At 36.9% G+C, this 15,417-nt stretch overlaps 1 protein-coding gene across 1 annotated transcript in view; it reads right to left on the reverse strand.

Moving 5' to 3' along the window:
• The window catches only part of UBR5 (ubiquitin protein ligase E3 component n-recognin 5), a 104,832-nt gene that overhangs the window by 18,398 nt on the left and 71,017 nt on the right, over window positions 1-15,417 (reverse strand). The window contains exons 34-47 of the mRNA XM_021711997.1: window positions 15,229-15,352; window positions 14,180-14,291; window positions 13,465-13,596; window positions 12,573-12,830; window positions 11,723-11,991; window positions 11,302-11,513; window positions 8,365-8,595; window positions 7,786-7,859; window positions 6,124-6,296; window positions 5,911-6,024; window positions 3,816-4,036; window positions 2,304-2,424; window positions 2,114-2,218; window positions 754-997 (exon numbers count right to left, since the gene is read on the reverse strand). Coding sequence (XP_021567672.1) covers window positions 754-997; window positions 2,114-2,218; window positions 2,304-2,424; window positions 3,816-4,036; window positions 5,911-6,024; window positions 6,124-6,296; window positions 7,786-7,859; window positions 8,365-8,595; window positions 11,302-11,513; window positions 11,723-11,991; window positions 12,573-12,830; window positions 13,465-13,596; window positions 14,180-14,291; window positions 15,229-15,352 — 2,390 coding nt within the window. The remainder of the gene's footprint in view (window positions 1-753; window positions 998-2,113; window positions 2,219-2,303; window positions 2,425-3,815; window positions 4,037-5,910; window positions 6,025-6,123; window positions 6,297-7,785; window positions 7,860-8,364; window positions 8,596-11,301; window positions 11,514-11,722; window positions 11,992-12,572; window positions 12,831-13,464; window positions 13,597-14,179; window positions 14,292-15,228; window positions 15,353-15,417) is intronic.

The raw sequence follows: 15,417 nt of genomic DNA on the forward strand, positions 1-15,417 counted from the left end.
TAAGACACGGATGTAGATATAGCCTACAGGTAAAATACATGATTTTCTACGTAGTTTCTATAAACTTCCTCTCCTTCAATTACTATATCTACCTACCTACAAGTCTGATGATCTTCTTCCCCTACTCAGTGTAAATCAACAATTATCATCTTCTAGTGCTTTTATAGTTTTCAAAAATTTTTAAACTTGCTAATTATAATCTGGAAAATTAGCTAAGAGTCTTCAGTGAGGTAATGAGCTTGGATCAGGATTTTTTTTTTTTTAGTCTTGCTAAATTAAACAGTGAACTTAGTGACATAGTTGATATACATTTGGCTGCAAGCCCCTTACCTCAATATGGACTACTTGCAAATCTGCTTATCATACTTTTAATAGCACTGCTATAGAGAATAGCATGTTCTTTTCAAATATCTCTATAAATAGAGTGGCAGAAGTGCTGCAATTTGCTCACTAAATTTCTGTATCACTAAGTATCTTACAACTTCTCACTCTATCCCCTCAAAGCACGTAACAACTGAGATAAAACACTAGTGCAAATGCAAACATTCATCAAAATAAATGTGACAGGAAAAGAGCAAATTGTAAAATTGTCTATTAGAGTAGTTTAATAAAGATTAAATCACTAGACTAGAATAAAGTCATATAAAAATATAAGTTTACACATACATACCACACATAACCATGATTACCCACTGTTGTTTAGATGAACAAGGAAAGAATTTGCTTGATGCTTGTTATTTGTAAGGTACTTACTTGTGTGGGTGCCTTTGTTGGCATTTTGGATACAATCTAGATTTGGCAATTTTTCGTTTGACAAAAATGCTTGTGCAATGGCTGTATAAAAACTTCGTGCTACTCCACTGCCCTCTCCTGGCTCATCCTTAAATGTGACTTTGACTCTGTGTACAGCCATTGGTGTGGTAGCACATCTACGGCCAAAGTGATTGTTAAGTTGCCTCATAGTCTGCTGAATGAGAAGATCTCGATCCCGATCAACCTTTAAAAAAACACCAAAAAGTATTAAGTACAATGTAGGAAACCACCTTAAATGTTTACATGTAAAATAGAAAAATTTAATTTTAGCTCTTCTCTGACAGTACTACAAAGTAATTTGAGTTCTCATACATTCCAAATATACATTGTAAAGCACACAAGAATGTCTTGCATTAAATCAGGACAAAGGAATTTAATTAAATTCCAGCACTTTCTTTCAATACATTTTTTCCCCCTCAATTTTGTGGATATGCCAAAAGAAATTCCAAATAATCAGAGATGTAAATTTTATTTTTAAACAGCAAATAGTGGAAGAAAACAAATTAGTTCCTTGGTGATAGACCACTACAAGCAAAATGAGGGTAAAAAAATGACCAACTGAGAAAAATGTACCTTCTATTACTAAGATACATATACATATTTATGAATACGTGTGTATACCACGTATAGATACATAAACAGCCTCTGAAATTGGAGTAAAAACCAACAACTTTTGATAAAATATCAACAGAGTTCACAGAAAAAATATAACTACCATAAATATATAAAATAATGTTCAACTTTCCTCAAAATTCAAATTAAAACTATACTCTTACCATTTCCTACCTATCACATTAGCAAAAATCGAAAACTGACAACTGTGGTAGGTCTGCAGGAAATCAGGCATTCTCATATCGATGGTAAAAATATACAACCACTATGCAGAAGTATGTCCTAAGTCTAGCAAAATTTATGCATAAGGGCTTTGAACCAACAATTCCATGTCTAGAAAACTATTTCAAGGACACAATAACAAAAAAGAGAAACACACACGAAGTTATTCATCACACTACAATCTGTAATAGCAAAGGATTTTGAGCATGAGAATAAATTCATGATGTGATTTTCAAACGAACTGTAGAATACAAACTAAAACAACTCATTGGTCATCTTTAGAGGATTCTAGGGAACCAACCTCCAGAGAAAATTTGGTTATTATCATTCTTATATTTTTAATTACAAGAAAAGGATGAAAAGAAAGAAAAAGGGCATTTCCTAGCTATATCCCCTAAAAAGGCCTAGAAACTAAGCAACTTATAAATAACACATTATATGTACAGTATAAGAAAAATCCAAATACCTTTACCTCTAGTGATAAATCTCTTGATTGCTGGTTTCTCAGTTTTTCCATTTCTCTACGGAATTTTGACTCTTTTACCTCAAAGCCACCCAACTCGGTTAGGATCTTTAAAAATAAAATAAAAAACAGAATTATTCTCTGAAATATATTTTAACCAGGCAGAATAGAACAAGGTACACAAAATACATACTGATCCAGGTTCTGCTCCAACGTCTTCCATGAATACCCTGCCGAACAGTTCTAGAGAAAGGCGCCAACGTCCTAGCAGCATATCGTGGGAAATAACCATTCCCATGAAGCTACACTGTGGCCTATGAAAAGTTTAAAGGGAAAGGGAGAGGGGGAATAAATTAGCCAATTTTGAAAATTCACTGTTTTGGTCAATGACAGTAATATATCTGATCTTTTAATATCTGAGGTTTTAAATGTTTCAAAACCATGCCCTCTTTAACAAGCAAATTTTCCATGGCTACTCGTTCCTTGCAGAACTTCTTATTTGTATTCCCTTATTCCTTCTGTCCTCTGAAGATGGATAAATCCCCAGGCTGCTTCCTGTCTTCATCTTTCATTTTACCTTCTCCCTTTAAAGCCCATCTAGGTATTCCCAGATCCCCCTCTACTTTGAACTTTCACAGTGAACTAGAATTTCCAACTGTTGAATATATTCACATCAGTGATGCACAATTAATACTCAACATGGCCAAAACTTAATATGGCCTTCTCACTACAATGACATTACCTCGTGATTTTGTTCTGCAGTACCATCTCTTTCGCTATTGCACAGACATCAAGCAATTTTTTCTTCCCTCTATTCCTCCAGAGTGATCAAGTTCATCTTGAGTTTCTCTTCCTTTCCATCCCCAAAGCCAATATTCTAGCTCAGCACCTTTGCCTCTCCAAGTGGAACAACTAACAGCTTTCTAACTGGTCTCTCTGCGCCGATTCTTCTCTCCGATCTGTTTCTATACATTCTAATCATCTATTCTTCTCTCCGATCTGTTTCTATACATTCTAATCATCTCATAGCTCAAGCCTTATTGCCATTAGGAAGCTTGGGACACCACAGTCCACAATTCTCCCTTAGAACTAGCCTGTTAAAGCCTAAGCAAAAAAACTAGAATACCATCAAACCAAAAAACACAGAGCATAAAGCATATAGTCAACAAATGATTTGGTGAGTATCCATACTGAGTCATGGTATATACTATTAAATTTTTATTGGGTAAGCAAAAACAAAACAAAACAACAACAAAAAAAACCCCTACATCTTACAAGACAATTATAAACTTGGCAAAGGAGCCCAGTTAAGTATGAGTCACAAATCTAGAAAATTCTTCTCCTTCTAGTTACTCACATTTTTCCCTTAACTGAGCTGCTGGCAATAAGTCCATAACTGGCTATTTGATGTGGATATATATGGTAATTCAGTACTGAATAAAAACATATGGTCTTAGAACTTCCTCAATGAAGCAAAAAGAATACCCATCAATAACAAAATAATCACAGAAACCCAAAAATCCAGAAAACTCAACTTCAGTATTTAACTATATAAATCATTAAGAAGTCATAAAATAACATTTAATTCCACTGTTTATCTATAGATAGAATAAAATTATTAAATTCCTAAATAAAACGCTTAGCATAATTATAATAGAAATAAAGTACTGCAGTAATAGAAAAGCCATTTTCTCTTAGCAGATACCTGAAAGATGTAAGAGGTGGCCCTTCACTTTCAGTAAGTCCTATTTCTGCTAGTAAACTACTTTTTAATTGTGCAGCAAGATCATGAGCAGATGGCCCTGGTTTTGAACTCTCAGTTTCTTCTGGCAGCATGTTCTGTTCTTCCCCTTCTTTTTTTTGCCGATTTTGCATGTTCATTACATTTTTCAAATTGGCAGCATAAGACATCTTTGTTGGAAGAACCTATGAATTTTTAAATTTAAAAGTTACACGTTAAGGAAAAAAACTAATTAGATTTTGTTTTTAACTTAGACAATTTCAAAAAATTCTATTCAACTACATTTCTTCTACACTTGCTTTTTAATGTTTTACTACTTTTTTCTTTTTCTTTTGAGTCGAAGTTTCACTGTCACCCAGGCTGGAGTGCAGTGACACGCTCCCGGCTACTGCAGCCTCGATATGCTGGGCTCAGGCGATCCTTCCACCTCAGCCTTCCACATAGCTGGAACTACAGGCGTGTGCCACCACGCCCAGCTAATTTTTTTGATTTATTGTAGAGACAAGGTCTCACCAAGTTACCCAGGCTGGTCTCAAACCCCTGGGCTCAGGCAATCCTATTGCCTCCACCTCCCAAAGTGCTAGAATAACAGGTGTGAGCCACCACCCCATCCCTACTTTTTCAGTAGATAAACAATAGAATACAATTTTAGACTCCCAAATCAGATCTGTATCTGAAAACAAGATCTGTCGCTTAACTAATTATGTGGCGATACACATTCCTACATGAAATGTACTTAATCTCATCAAGTCTCAATTTCATTTCCACGAAATCAGGATAATAATGTTTTCTACACAACAAGATTAAAAAGATTGTGACAGTGCCCAAGAGACAGAATAGTTCAACAAATGTTAGTTATCATTAACAGTGCTACATTATTCATCTACATTCTTGATTTGAGTTAGTTCAGCAAATCAAAGAAAAATTAGAAACTAAGATTATATATGTGGGGGGGACCCCCCAAAAACCCTGGAATTCATTTAGAATTGTTGGGCTGGGCACAGTGGCTCATGTTTATAATTTCAGCACTTTGGGAGGCCAAGGTGAGCGGATTGCCTGAGCTCATGGGTTCGAGACCAGCTTAGGCAACTTGGTGAGACCTCATCTCTACAATAAATCAAAAAATTACTCAGGCTTGGTGATGTATGCCTGTAATTCCAGCTATATGAAAGGCCTGAGCCAAGCAGGTTGAGGCTGCGGTGGCCGTGAGCGTGCCACTGCACTCCAGCCTAAACAACAGAGTGAGACTCAACTTAGAAAAAAAAATTTTTATTTATTCTCACAAGTTTGAACTTCAGTCACCTTCTACTCTTCATTTGATGCAATACACCCATGGAGACACTTTTTTCACTGCTTAAAGCAGTTTTTTAACTTGTCCATTTTAATGCCTTTTAGTGCTTCTGCCGTTTTTGTTTCACCTCTTCCACACCAGCAAAATGTTTCCCTTTGAAAATTTTTTTCATCCAGAGAAACAAAAAAAAAGTCATTTGGGACAAGACTGGGTGAATAAGGAGGGTGGGGCACAGGAATCATACTGTTTTTGGTCAAAAACTGCTGAACACGCAGCATGATATGGGCAAGTACATTGTCATGGTGGAAGAACCGGTCACCTGTTTGCTACAACTTGGGACATATCTTCTGTAAATCGTGACACAACCTACTTAAAACTCCAGATAAAAACTTCGGTTGACCATATGATACAGAGGGACGAATTCCAAGTGTACTACAGGGCCCACCCTCCAAAAGATAATTCCAGGTTTCTTCGGGTCACCCCTTGTGTGCTCATATATTGACAATTTGTTTTCAGCAGTTTATAATAATCAGCTCTGTGAAACAGACAAAGCACATAATGAGGCTGCTATTTTATGAATGAAGTGACCTGACATCAAGTTAATGACAGTGTTAGTATTCCTTCTATTCTATCACAAGGTAGGAATTTCTGACGTTTCTATTATTTTGGGTAATACAATATTCTAAATTAATGTGTTTCTAAAAATCTGTATGCTGGGACAGGTACTCATGAACAAATATTATACTGCAAAGACTTTTATGATCTTACCTCTAGGCAGTTTCTATCCACTGTAACCTCCATTAAGCATTTCCCACTACTGGCAGATGAAGAATAAAGACCCTGACTTGGACGGCCAAAAAGGTCCTCCTTTCTAGCATTTGGCTGGAATATTAACAGAAATATTCTAGTTACCTAAAAAACACTTTAAAGACAATAAAGTGTAACTAGAATGAAACTTTAAGACCAGTTTGTCTCATTCACCTGCAACAGATGTGGCTGATCAGCCAAGGGGATGGCTTCAGCCAGAGGCACTTCAAATGGATTTGGGGGTATACACCCAAGGAACGTCATGGAATCTGAACGTCGGAAAAACGGATGGTTCTGGCCAGTTTCTGCAGGAAGAGAGTCATCATCCTTATCATTCAAAGTGGCACCTAAGCATAAAAAGATAAAATGTTTTGTTTTTAGGAAAATTATTTAATTGTTGGGTTTGGGTAAAAGAATAGTAATCTGCTCAATCCAGAATTCCTAATACTTCCTCATAAAATTTTAATGCCACTCGAAAACAAGTTAGTAGTCCAAAATTTTGATAATATTTTTAAAGTAATAATTCAGAATGTAGCAGTCTAATATGGTCACAATGGTAAGGTTTATGCTATATCCAAATTTTACATTATATACATTTTACAACAATAAAAAATGTAAAATAAAAATCAGCACTAACAAGTATCATTCCACTCTGTGTTGCACAGAGGTTTCCTACAGCCTCCTCCTTAATCTCTCAATAGTCAAGCCAAAATACAGTTTGATTCCTGAGTTAGTAAGGACCCAACTCACTGATAGCTCCAAAAGGAGGAGATGGTCAGAAGCTGAAATGAGAGCCTTTGCTAACTTGTAAGTTCTGCTTCTCCCATAGTAGGATAAAAAAAGAGCAAGGTCTGGGCAACTTATGAATCCCAACAAAGTCAGGTGGTGCACACTAGCACCAACTCTCTTAATGGGATAAAACTTGGACAGTGCTTAGTGTGCTATAGAAATAGCTGGATTTTCAAAACACAGTGGTTAGATCAGTCATCTTTTCATAGGCTGAATAAAAGTACTAATTGATAATAAGAAACAGGATTGCCTGAGCCTGTGGGTTTGAGACCCGCCTGGGCAGCGAGACCTCATCTCTACAATAAATCAAAAAATCAGCCGGGCGTGGTAGCGCATGCCTGTAATTCCGGCTACTCGGAAGGCTGAGGCGGAAGGATCACTGGAGACCAGCAGGTCGAGGCTGCGGTGGCTGGGAGCAACCACTGCACTCCAGTCTGGGTGACAGAGTGAGACTCCAACTCAAAAAAAAAAAAGAAACAGGAGAGTGAACTATTTGGCCCCACTTTTAAAATCTTTAAATTCAAACTGAAAATCACAAATAAACTGCAGAATACCCCCAAATTTTGTGGTATTATAATTTTAATTTTGTGGTATTATAATTTTTGGTAAAAATTCTGAAGTTTGGAATGTTTTCTTTCTTTTTCATTACATTAATTGTTAACATTTGTAAGTTATAATTGATATTTCTCATTTGCTTGACTAATCTATTTTAGTACTAACAATGGTTTGGCTTAGAATTTACTTAACCACAGTACCTACTTATGTTACTTAAGAGTAAGAGTAAACATAAAACTAAGAGAAATACAAAAGACAGACGACAGGAAAAAATTTCAACTGTCGAAAAGTCCATAACATTGCTTTAGTCCATCCTTACGGAACATATAATGCAAGAATATTTAAGAAAATATGAAAAGGCAAGAAATGGGACATAGAGAAAAAAAGAGAAATTCCCACCCAGACAGAAAATAATGAAGTTAAAAAGCTTGAAGGGGAAATACTGAGGCAGTCATTTCTTGAAGTAGATTAGCAGATTTTCTGTGCACTAACTTTGGTTGGTGTCATCATCATTTTCATGTTCTGAATCTTCATTATCAATACCCAGTTCCAAGAGTTCCCGCGTCCTTTAAAAAGACAAGTGAGTCATTTTACATGAAGTATCTGTGTATATGAACAGGAGCAAAGGTTGGGAAACACAAGCAAAAAAAACACTGAAAAGGTCACTTACGTATCTACCAATTTCAGACACTGTGATAAAGTTTGAGAATCTGGAAAATGGTAAGACTGACCAGCCCAATGTACTAAAATTACAAAATGGGCTAAACAGAAGAAAAAGCTAATCACCCAAAAAACAGTGAGTGCTTACACAAACTCTAACAGAAAACATGAGAAATAATCAGGGCCAAACTATCTCAAGCATGAAGTTTAACTGAATTCTGAGGTTTCCCATTTTAGTGAGGAGTAGCAACGGAGAAAGGATGGATAGATGCAGGTCTACATTACTGCAGGAAATGCTCCTATTTTTCAATTTTGCAGTGCAGTTCTCCTTACTCCAAAATGTGACAATGTAACAATGGAGATCACATCAAGCCAAATATTTTTAAACCAATCAGTGGCAAATATGTATACCTTTTGCGTTCTAGTTGAGGTGTATCCAATGTTGTCTGCTGATTCATTGCTTTAATCCAGTATATAAGGGCTTGGAAAACATATGCCACATGTTTCAATGAGCAAACATCCAAAACTGGAAGAACATCAGAATGCTCATCATTATGAGACCGCATTAAAGAGAGAGCATAATTTAGGAAATCTCCTCGTGCAGACATCATTCCTTGACGGGCGCTAAGCAACGTGGCACGTCTATAAGAGCAAAAAGAAGGAAAATGTTTACAAGAATATCACAAATGTGAAATTCATCCACTATCATAAATACGTAAAATTAGGAACTGGGAGTATTCATAAATAAAAGTAATTAAACCTGTAGCTCTGCTTTAGAAATATAACCACTGTATATGGCTTACAATCCTATACTTTTATGAAGTAATGGAATTCCAGTATCTTTGGGAATAGCAAAAAGGAACTCCTTCCCTAAATATAATGATTCTCAAATTTCAAGGTCCATTAATATCATCTGGAGGGCTTATTAAAACAGATTACTGGTCCACTCCCAGAGTTTTAGTAGGTCTGGGGTAAGGCCCAAGAATTTGTATTTCTAAATAGCTCCCAGATGAGGTTGAAACTACTGTTCTAGGGACCACATTTTGAGAAGTACTGCCTGCAAATTATAAAAGCACAAGCAACAAAAAAAACATGGATAAACCAGACTTCACCAAAATTAAAAACTTGCATGCCTCAAAGGACACCATAAAGAAAATGAAGAAATACACCAGAGGACGGGACAAAATCTTTGCAAATCATATTTGATAAGGGCCCTGTATCCAGAATAAACAGGGCATACAACACAACTGAATAAAAGACAAGCTGATTTAAATATGGGCAAAGGATTCAAATAGACATCTCTCCAGTGAAGATACACAAACAGCCAATTAGCACATGAAAAGATGATCAACATCATTAGCCATTAGGGAAATGCAAATCAAAATCACAATGAGAGACTACATCACACTCATTAGGATGGCTATAATTAAAAGGACAGATAATAACAAGTATTGGTGAAGATGTGGAGAAACTAAAACTCTCATATACTGCAACTGAGAATGTTTTTTCCTCTTTGGAAAATAGTCTGGCAGTTTCTCAAAAGGCTTTACATAAAGAGTTATCCAGCAAATTCACAACTAAGTATACACCCAAGAGAACTGAAAGTCCATGTCCACACTAAAACCTATACACAAATGTTTGTAGCAGCATTACACAAAATAGTGGAATAGTATAAACAACCCAATGTCCATCCACCGACGAATAGATAATCATAGTATATCCGTATTTCATAGTATATCCATACAATGAAATATTATTAGGAAATAAAAAGAGATGAAGTGTTTATATATGCTAAACACAGATGAACCTCAAAACCATTATGCCAGGCAAAGGAAGCCAGTCACAAAAGGCCACACACTACATGATTCCATTTACATTAATTATCCAGAATCTACAGAGATAGAAGATAGATTAATAGATATCTGGGGAGAGGAAGTAGAGAAAAATGGAGAATGACTGCTACTAGTTACGAGATTTCTTGTAGGGATGATGAAAATTGGTTGTGATGATGGTAAAACAGCTCAGAGAAACCATGGAACTGTATGCTTAAAATGAGTAAATTATATATGATATGTGAAGTATAGCTCAATAATAGTTTAAAGAAAGAAAGAACTGCTACCAGTCAAGATCCATTATCAGAACTCTTTGTTCTTTGGGGAAATGACTGCAGCTTAACAGAGGCAAGGCTTTTGTCTCTTTGCAGAACAGGCTTCCTGGGACAGAAACGCTGCTGCCTTCCAAATCTTTATCTCTAGTCCAGATATCTGTGCCAAACACATAACTGTGAACATGTGACATTTCCCCCAAATTTTTCTGTTTCACATGTTCAAACCCAGGAGTATTCATTCCACTCCTATAGGTTTTTCTCTTAACTGTCCCATTAGTTATTCAGAGTCAAAGTCAGAATATAAATTGTGCCTCCTCCTACTTAGTCCCTCAACAAGGCCCTGAATTCTGTTTATATTCTTTCAGTGTTGCTCTCCCCTCCTCCTTGGCCTTCACTGCCCTACTTTAGTATACTACCTCTACTGCAGACTCCAACCATAGTTCTCTTGTTTTCTAAGCAGTCTCCTAGACCCATCTTTCCTCACTTTATAATCTGCTCAAAGTAACAAAGCTGTTTATCCTGAGCTAGAACCAAATCCTAAGACTCTGAGTTTAGGTCTAAGGCGCCGCTGCTGGCTGCTCTATTGTTCAATTATCCTTACCCCAGAAAAAGGTCATTTTATAATCGAATAGAAAGAACATAACAAATACATAGATGTGTATTTTAATGGCTCAACAGGCAGGAGGAGGCAGAAAAAAATGTGAGGTGAGAAACCAAAAAGCAGCTTTGATAATTAAACATACTTTTCCCTTTCTGAGCATAAAATATATTCATATTCAATCATGGTCAAAGTAAGTCTCTCCACAAATGCCTTTCAATGGGGAAGCGGGGGAGGCCTAAAGGATACAGAGGTAAGTATATGGACCAACAACTTCAAAAATGAAAAAGCCTTTAGTATCAGACGCCTCTGATACTAAATGGTTAAAAACATCTTGTATTACAATTTATATTTTGCCTTAACAATTATTTAAGAAGAGATGCAAGGCATTTATTTTCTCCTTCACGATAAAATGAGGTCTTATGTAAAAATAATAAAAAAGTTCTAAACTTTTAGGATATAAGGGCTCTGTCTAAACATACAAGTAGAGGTGCCCCTTGACTATCATTGGGGGTATATCCAGTTAAACTCATCATAAGGTGAAATGTATTTAATGCTCGATGAACTCATCACAGAGTTAAAAAAAAACAAAACTGAGCCATCATAAATTGGGGACCATCTATACATATGAAGAATTTCATACCGTCTGCCTTCAAGGGTTCGCAAACTAGCCTCTTCTCTCGCAGTCATCCTCTCTCTTCTCGCTGAATTCTGAGAAGCATGAAGAGGATGATTTGGATGTCCTGGATCACCAGCAGATGCTAATGCAGAACCATAACGTAATTGAGCTTCAGTAGAATCCATAATACTGACCATCCAGTTCCAAGTGGGAATAAGCTTTTCTTCTACATAGTTCTATGAAGACCAAACTAAAATAGTTAAAACTATCCAAATAGATCTAAACTCGATATAGTAGTAGTAGTAGTAGTAGCAGCAGTAGTAGTAGCAGTAGTAGTAGATCAACATATAAACATTTGTAACATTTAATTCCCATTATACTGGAATTCTGATAATTGACAACCAAGAAATATATTTGAATTAGTAACTTGTGATTGGCTTCATACCTGTAAGTTTACTGCATCTTGGTAAGTCAATTTCACAGCTGCTGGAATCTGAGAGTACACTAGGTGATTATACTTAGGAATAAGGCCCATCAAGTCCGAGATTTGTCTAATGACAATGCTGTAAGCCCTGGCTAAACTGCTTGCAGATGTTAAGTAGCTGCTGGCGTTGCTAGCTTCCAAAGCAGCTGCTGCAGCTGCAGCACTTGTACTGATGGTGCCACTCCGGCGTAAATTTGAAGGATCAATATAAATCAAACCTGCTGAACTTGCTGTAAGGAAAAAGAACAACCACAATGAGCTAATGTCAGTTGCTAATTGTGACTTTTTGGCAAAGTATATTTAATTATGTAAATCTAAATGTTCAACTGCTGATTATGTGGCAGCTGAACAAAAAACTTTTCCTAAACTATGCTCACTCAGGGAGAGGAGTGTTGAGGGGGACAAGAATTAATGTAATGTTCTCAAGCAAGGGCAGTTTTGAGCCCCACCACCACCACCAACACCAAAAGAGGATACTTGACAAAACCGCCAGACACTTTTGCTTATCACCACTGGGAGAGCAAAGGGGAGGGAAGGGAGGATGAGGGCAGCTACTGGCAACTAGTGGGCAAAAACTAGGAATGCTATCTAACATCCCACAATGCACAAGACGAATTATCCAGCCCAAAGTAGCAATAATACAAAGATTGAGACACCCTGCTAAAATCCTAAGTATATAATTCTCATATTTTAAACTCAACAAAACAATGAGGAACTATTATAAGGCTATTTAATTTGTTCTCTAGATGAACATGCATGATCTTTAAAAGCTATTTAAGTGTTCTTAGGAATCCCAAGTTGTCAGACTTGCCTGCTGGTGTGGATGTACTGGAAGGGGCTGTGCTGGCTGCTCGCTGATGCTGGCTGTTGCGGACAGCCCACTGCATGGAACGGGGAGCTTGGGCAGCACCATTGGCATGGGAGCTATTTGTGGTTCTTTCTAATGGTTCATCGAGCATAAAGGTCTCCTGTTCTATGTCATCACTCTGACTACTGCTGCTATCAGAATCACTTGAGTCATTTGACTGAGAATCATCTTCAGAAAAGAAGGCAGGAACACTGCTTGCTCCTAAATTTTGTATTTTTAAAATAAAAAACATTGTTTGTTGGTGATTAAAATGACAACGAAACCCATCATTCATGAAAAACTATATACATATTAAACAGAACGCCAAGCTGTATTACATAGTTCACAAAACCCATTACTAAAATAGTTCCTACAAATAACTCTTTTAAAACCAAAAGAAGGGTGAGGAACATTATTAAAATAATTATCTTTTCGGCTGGGCACAGTGGCTTACGCCTGTAATCCCATCACTTTGGGAGGCCGGGCAGAAGGGTCACTTGAGCCCAGGCAGAAAATAAAAATATTAGCCAGATGTGGTGGCACCTATAGCCCCAGCTACCTGGGAGACTGAGTCAGGAGGGTTGCTTGAGTCCAAGGAGTTTGAGGCTGTGGTGAGCCATGATTATGCTACTGCACCCAAGCCTGGGTGAGAGCCTGACATTAAAAAAAAGAATCAATTAAATAATAATGGTAATAATAATAATATATCTTCTCTAACAACTACAGAGAAAAAGAATGAAGTTTTACAAAAAGGCTTAGGTACTCTTGTGCATACCATACTAAGTATTAACCAACTCATGCTGAATACACACAGCCTTAGTTTAAGCAACAAAGGTGCTGGAATAAGGCAAAATACCTGCTTCTGAGCCAGCAGTTGCTGCAGTGACAACACTTCTGCGCCCACTAGCATTATCCTGGTTGCTATGGTTACTTTCACTGTCACTTTCTGTTTCAGCTGCTGCTAACAAGTCCAGCTCCATGTCACTCCCTAGAAAATATATTTAAATAACAATAAGAAAAGAAAAAAGTATAAACTCACTTTGGTTCCAAATAGGGTCTGATAAGCCAAAATATAAGGGTAGGAACTTAGTAGGCATAGGAGGTTGAAAGACAAGGGAAGTCAGGTGGGGAAAGGAAAGAGTTAACTACTACAGTAAGAATAAGTGACTACTCAATGTTAGAAGAATGGCCAGGTAAATTATGGTAGTCAGCACACTATTACAGCAGGGTACTATAGTGAAGGACTAAAAGTAAATATACAAATTTTGACATCTGAGTGAAATGATGGGTGGTTTGTTTTCCTTTTCTCTAATTTCCAAATGTATCATAATACGACTTTTTTTTTAGTTTTTAAAGGTCTTTTAAGAAAGTGACAAAGCAAAAGGAAAAAGAATAAATTATTTTATATACACACACAGCTCCTAAAATTTTTAAACAGATGCTACAGAAACTTGGCAAAAAATAAATGGAATATTTCACCATGCATCAAGTGGGGCTTTTCGCTGTATCTACAATCTCCCTTTAAAATGACCTGATTTCATACTGAGCAATTTCTCAAATAACCTGCATACCGTCTTCATCATGCTCATCATGTTGTCCCTCTGCCTCAGCATTTTCTTCCCCGTGTTCTTCCTGTTCATCATGATGATCCTCTTCTCCAGCCACACCCTCCACCACCTCAACCTAAATCCAGAATCTTATTTGTAGAAAATCAAAATACATAACAAACCCTTATCTCTATCAAAGTTCCTCCACGGCAAGTAGTAAACTAAAATACAAATATCCCTAATTATAGGGATTTATAAAGTATGCACTAGGCAATTTTGAAAATCATTTGCTGGTGACAATTTGCTGTGAAAAATTTATCAACATATTCCAGAGTTTATGATTACTGTCCACATATAGAACATTAAAAAATTAGAAGCGTAAAAATAACGCTGAGGGGGGTCAAATTTTTTAATATACTACAGCCATTGTAAAATTCATCTAATATGTAGTATCTGTTTTCAAATACATTGCATAAAACTACTAATTTTTTTTACGTTAATATCTTCACTATTAACACTGAGCATATCTTTACTCTTTTTTGTTTTGTTTTGTTTTTTTGAGTGGAGTTTCACTCTGTTGCCCAGGCTGGAGTGCAGTGGCATGCTCATGGACACTGCAGCCTTGACCTACTGGGTTCAGGTGATCCTTCCACCTCAGCCTTCCAAGTAGCTGGAATCACAGGCATGTGCCACCATGCCTGGCTAATTATTTTATTAATTGTAGAGATGAGGTCTCAACATGTTGCTCAGGCTGGTCTCGAACCTCTGAGTTCGGGCAATCCTCTTGCCTCTACCTCCCAAAGTGCTGGGATAACAGGCTTGAGCCACTGCGTACGGCCTGAATATCTTTACTCTTAACGCTTTGGGTAAAAACAAGTTTATGTATCCAATTTCCTAATATCTAATAAATCAAGAATTATTAAAAATGAGAACATATAACAAAAGTCTAAAGGCTAGGTGTAAATGCATATAGTAATCTTGAGTTACCATTAATATTAAACTCTTATGAATATTTTCCCATTCCCACCAAATAAAAGTTTTTCATCTACCACAGTTAAAACAATTAAAACCACCTCTTCTACATCCGCTGAAACAATATCATCCTGTTCTTCATCTCTGCCTCGAACAGGCTGCGACTGGCTGATGCGCCTCTGCTGTGGGTTCCTGATGATGTAGGACGACTGAGATTGACTGGAGCTGTAAGGAATCAGTAGGCTATGAGTGTCCTGCTGCCACATGTCAGGTATGCAGGCAGAGAGGTT

This window comes from Carlito syrichta, unplaced genomic scaffold (assembly GCF_000164805.1).
Source record: "Carlito syrichta isolate Samal-C Ts95f unplaced genomic scaffold, Tarsius_syrichta-2.0.1 Scaffold302992, whole genome shotgun sequence".
NCBI classification, from domain to species: Eukaryota; Metazoa; Chordata; class Mammalia; order Primates; family Tarsiidae; genus Carlito; species Carlito syrichta.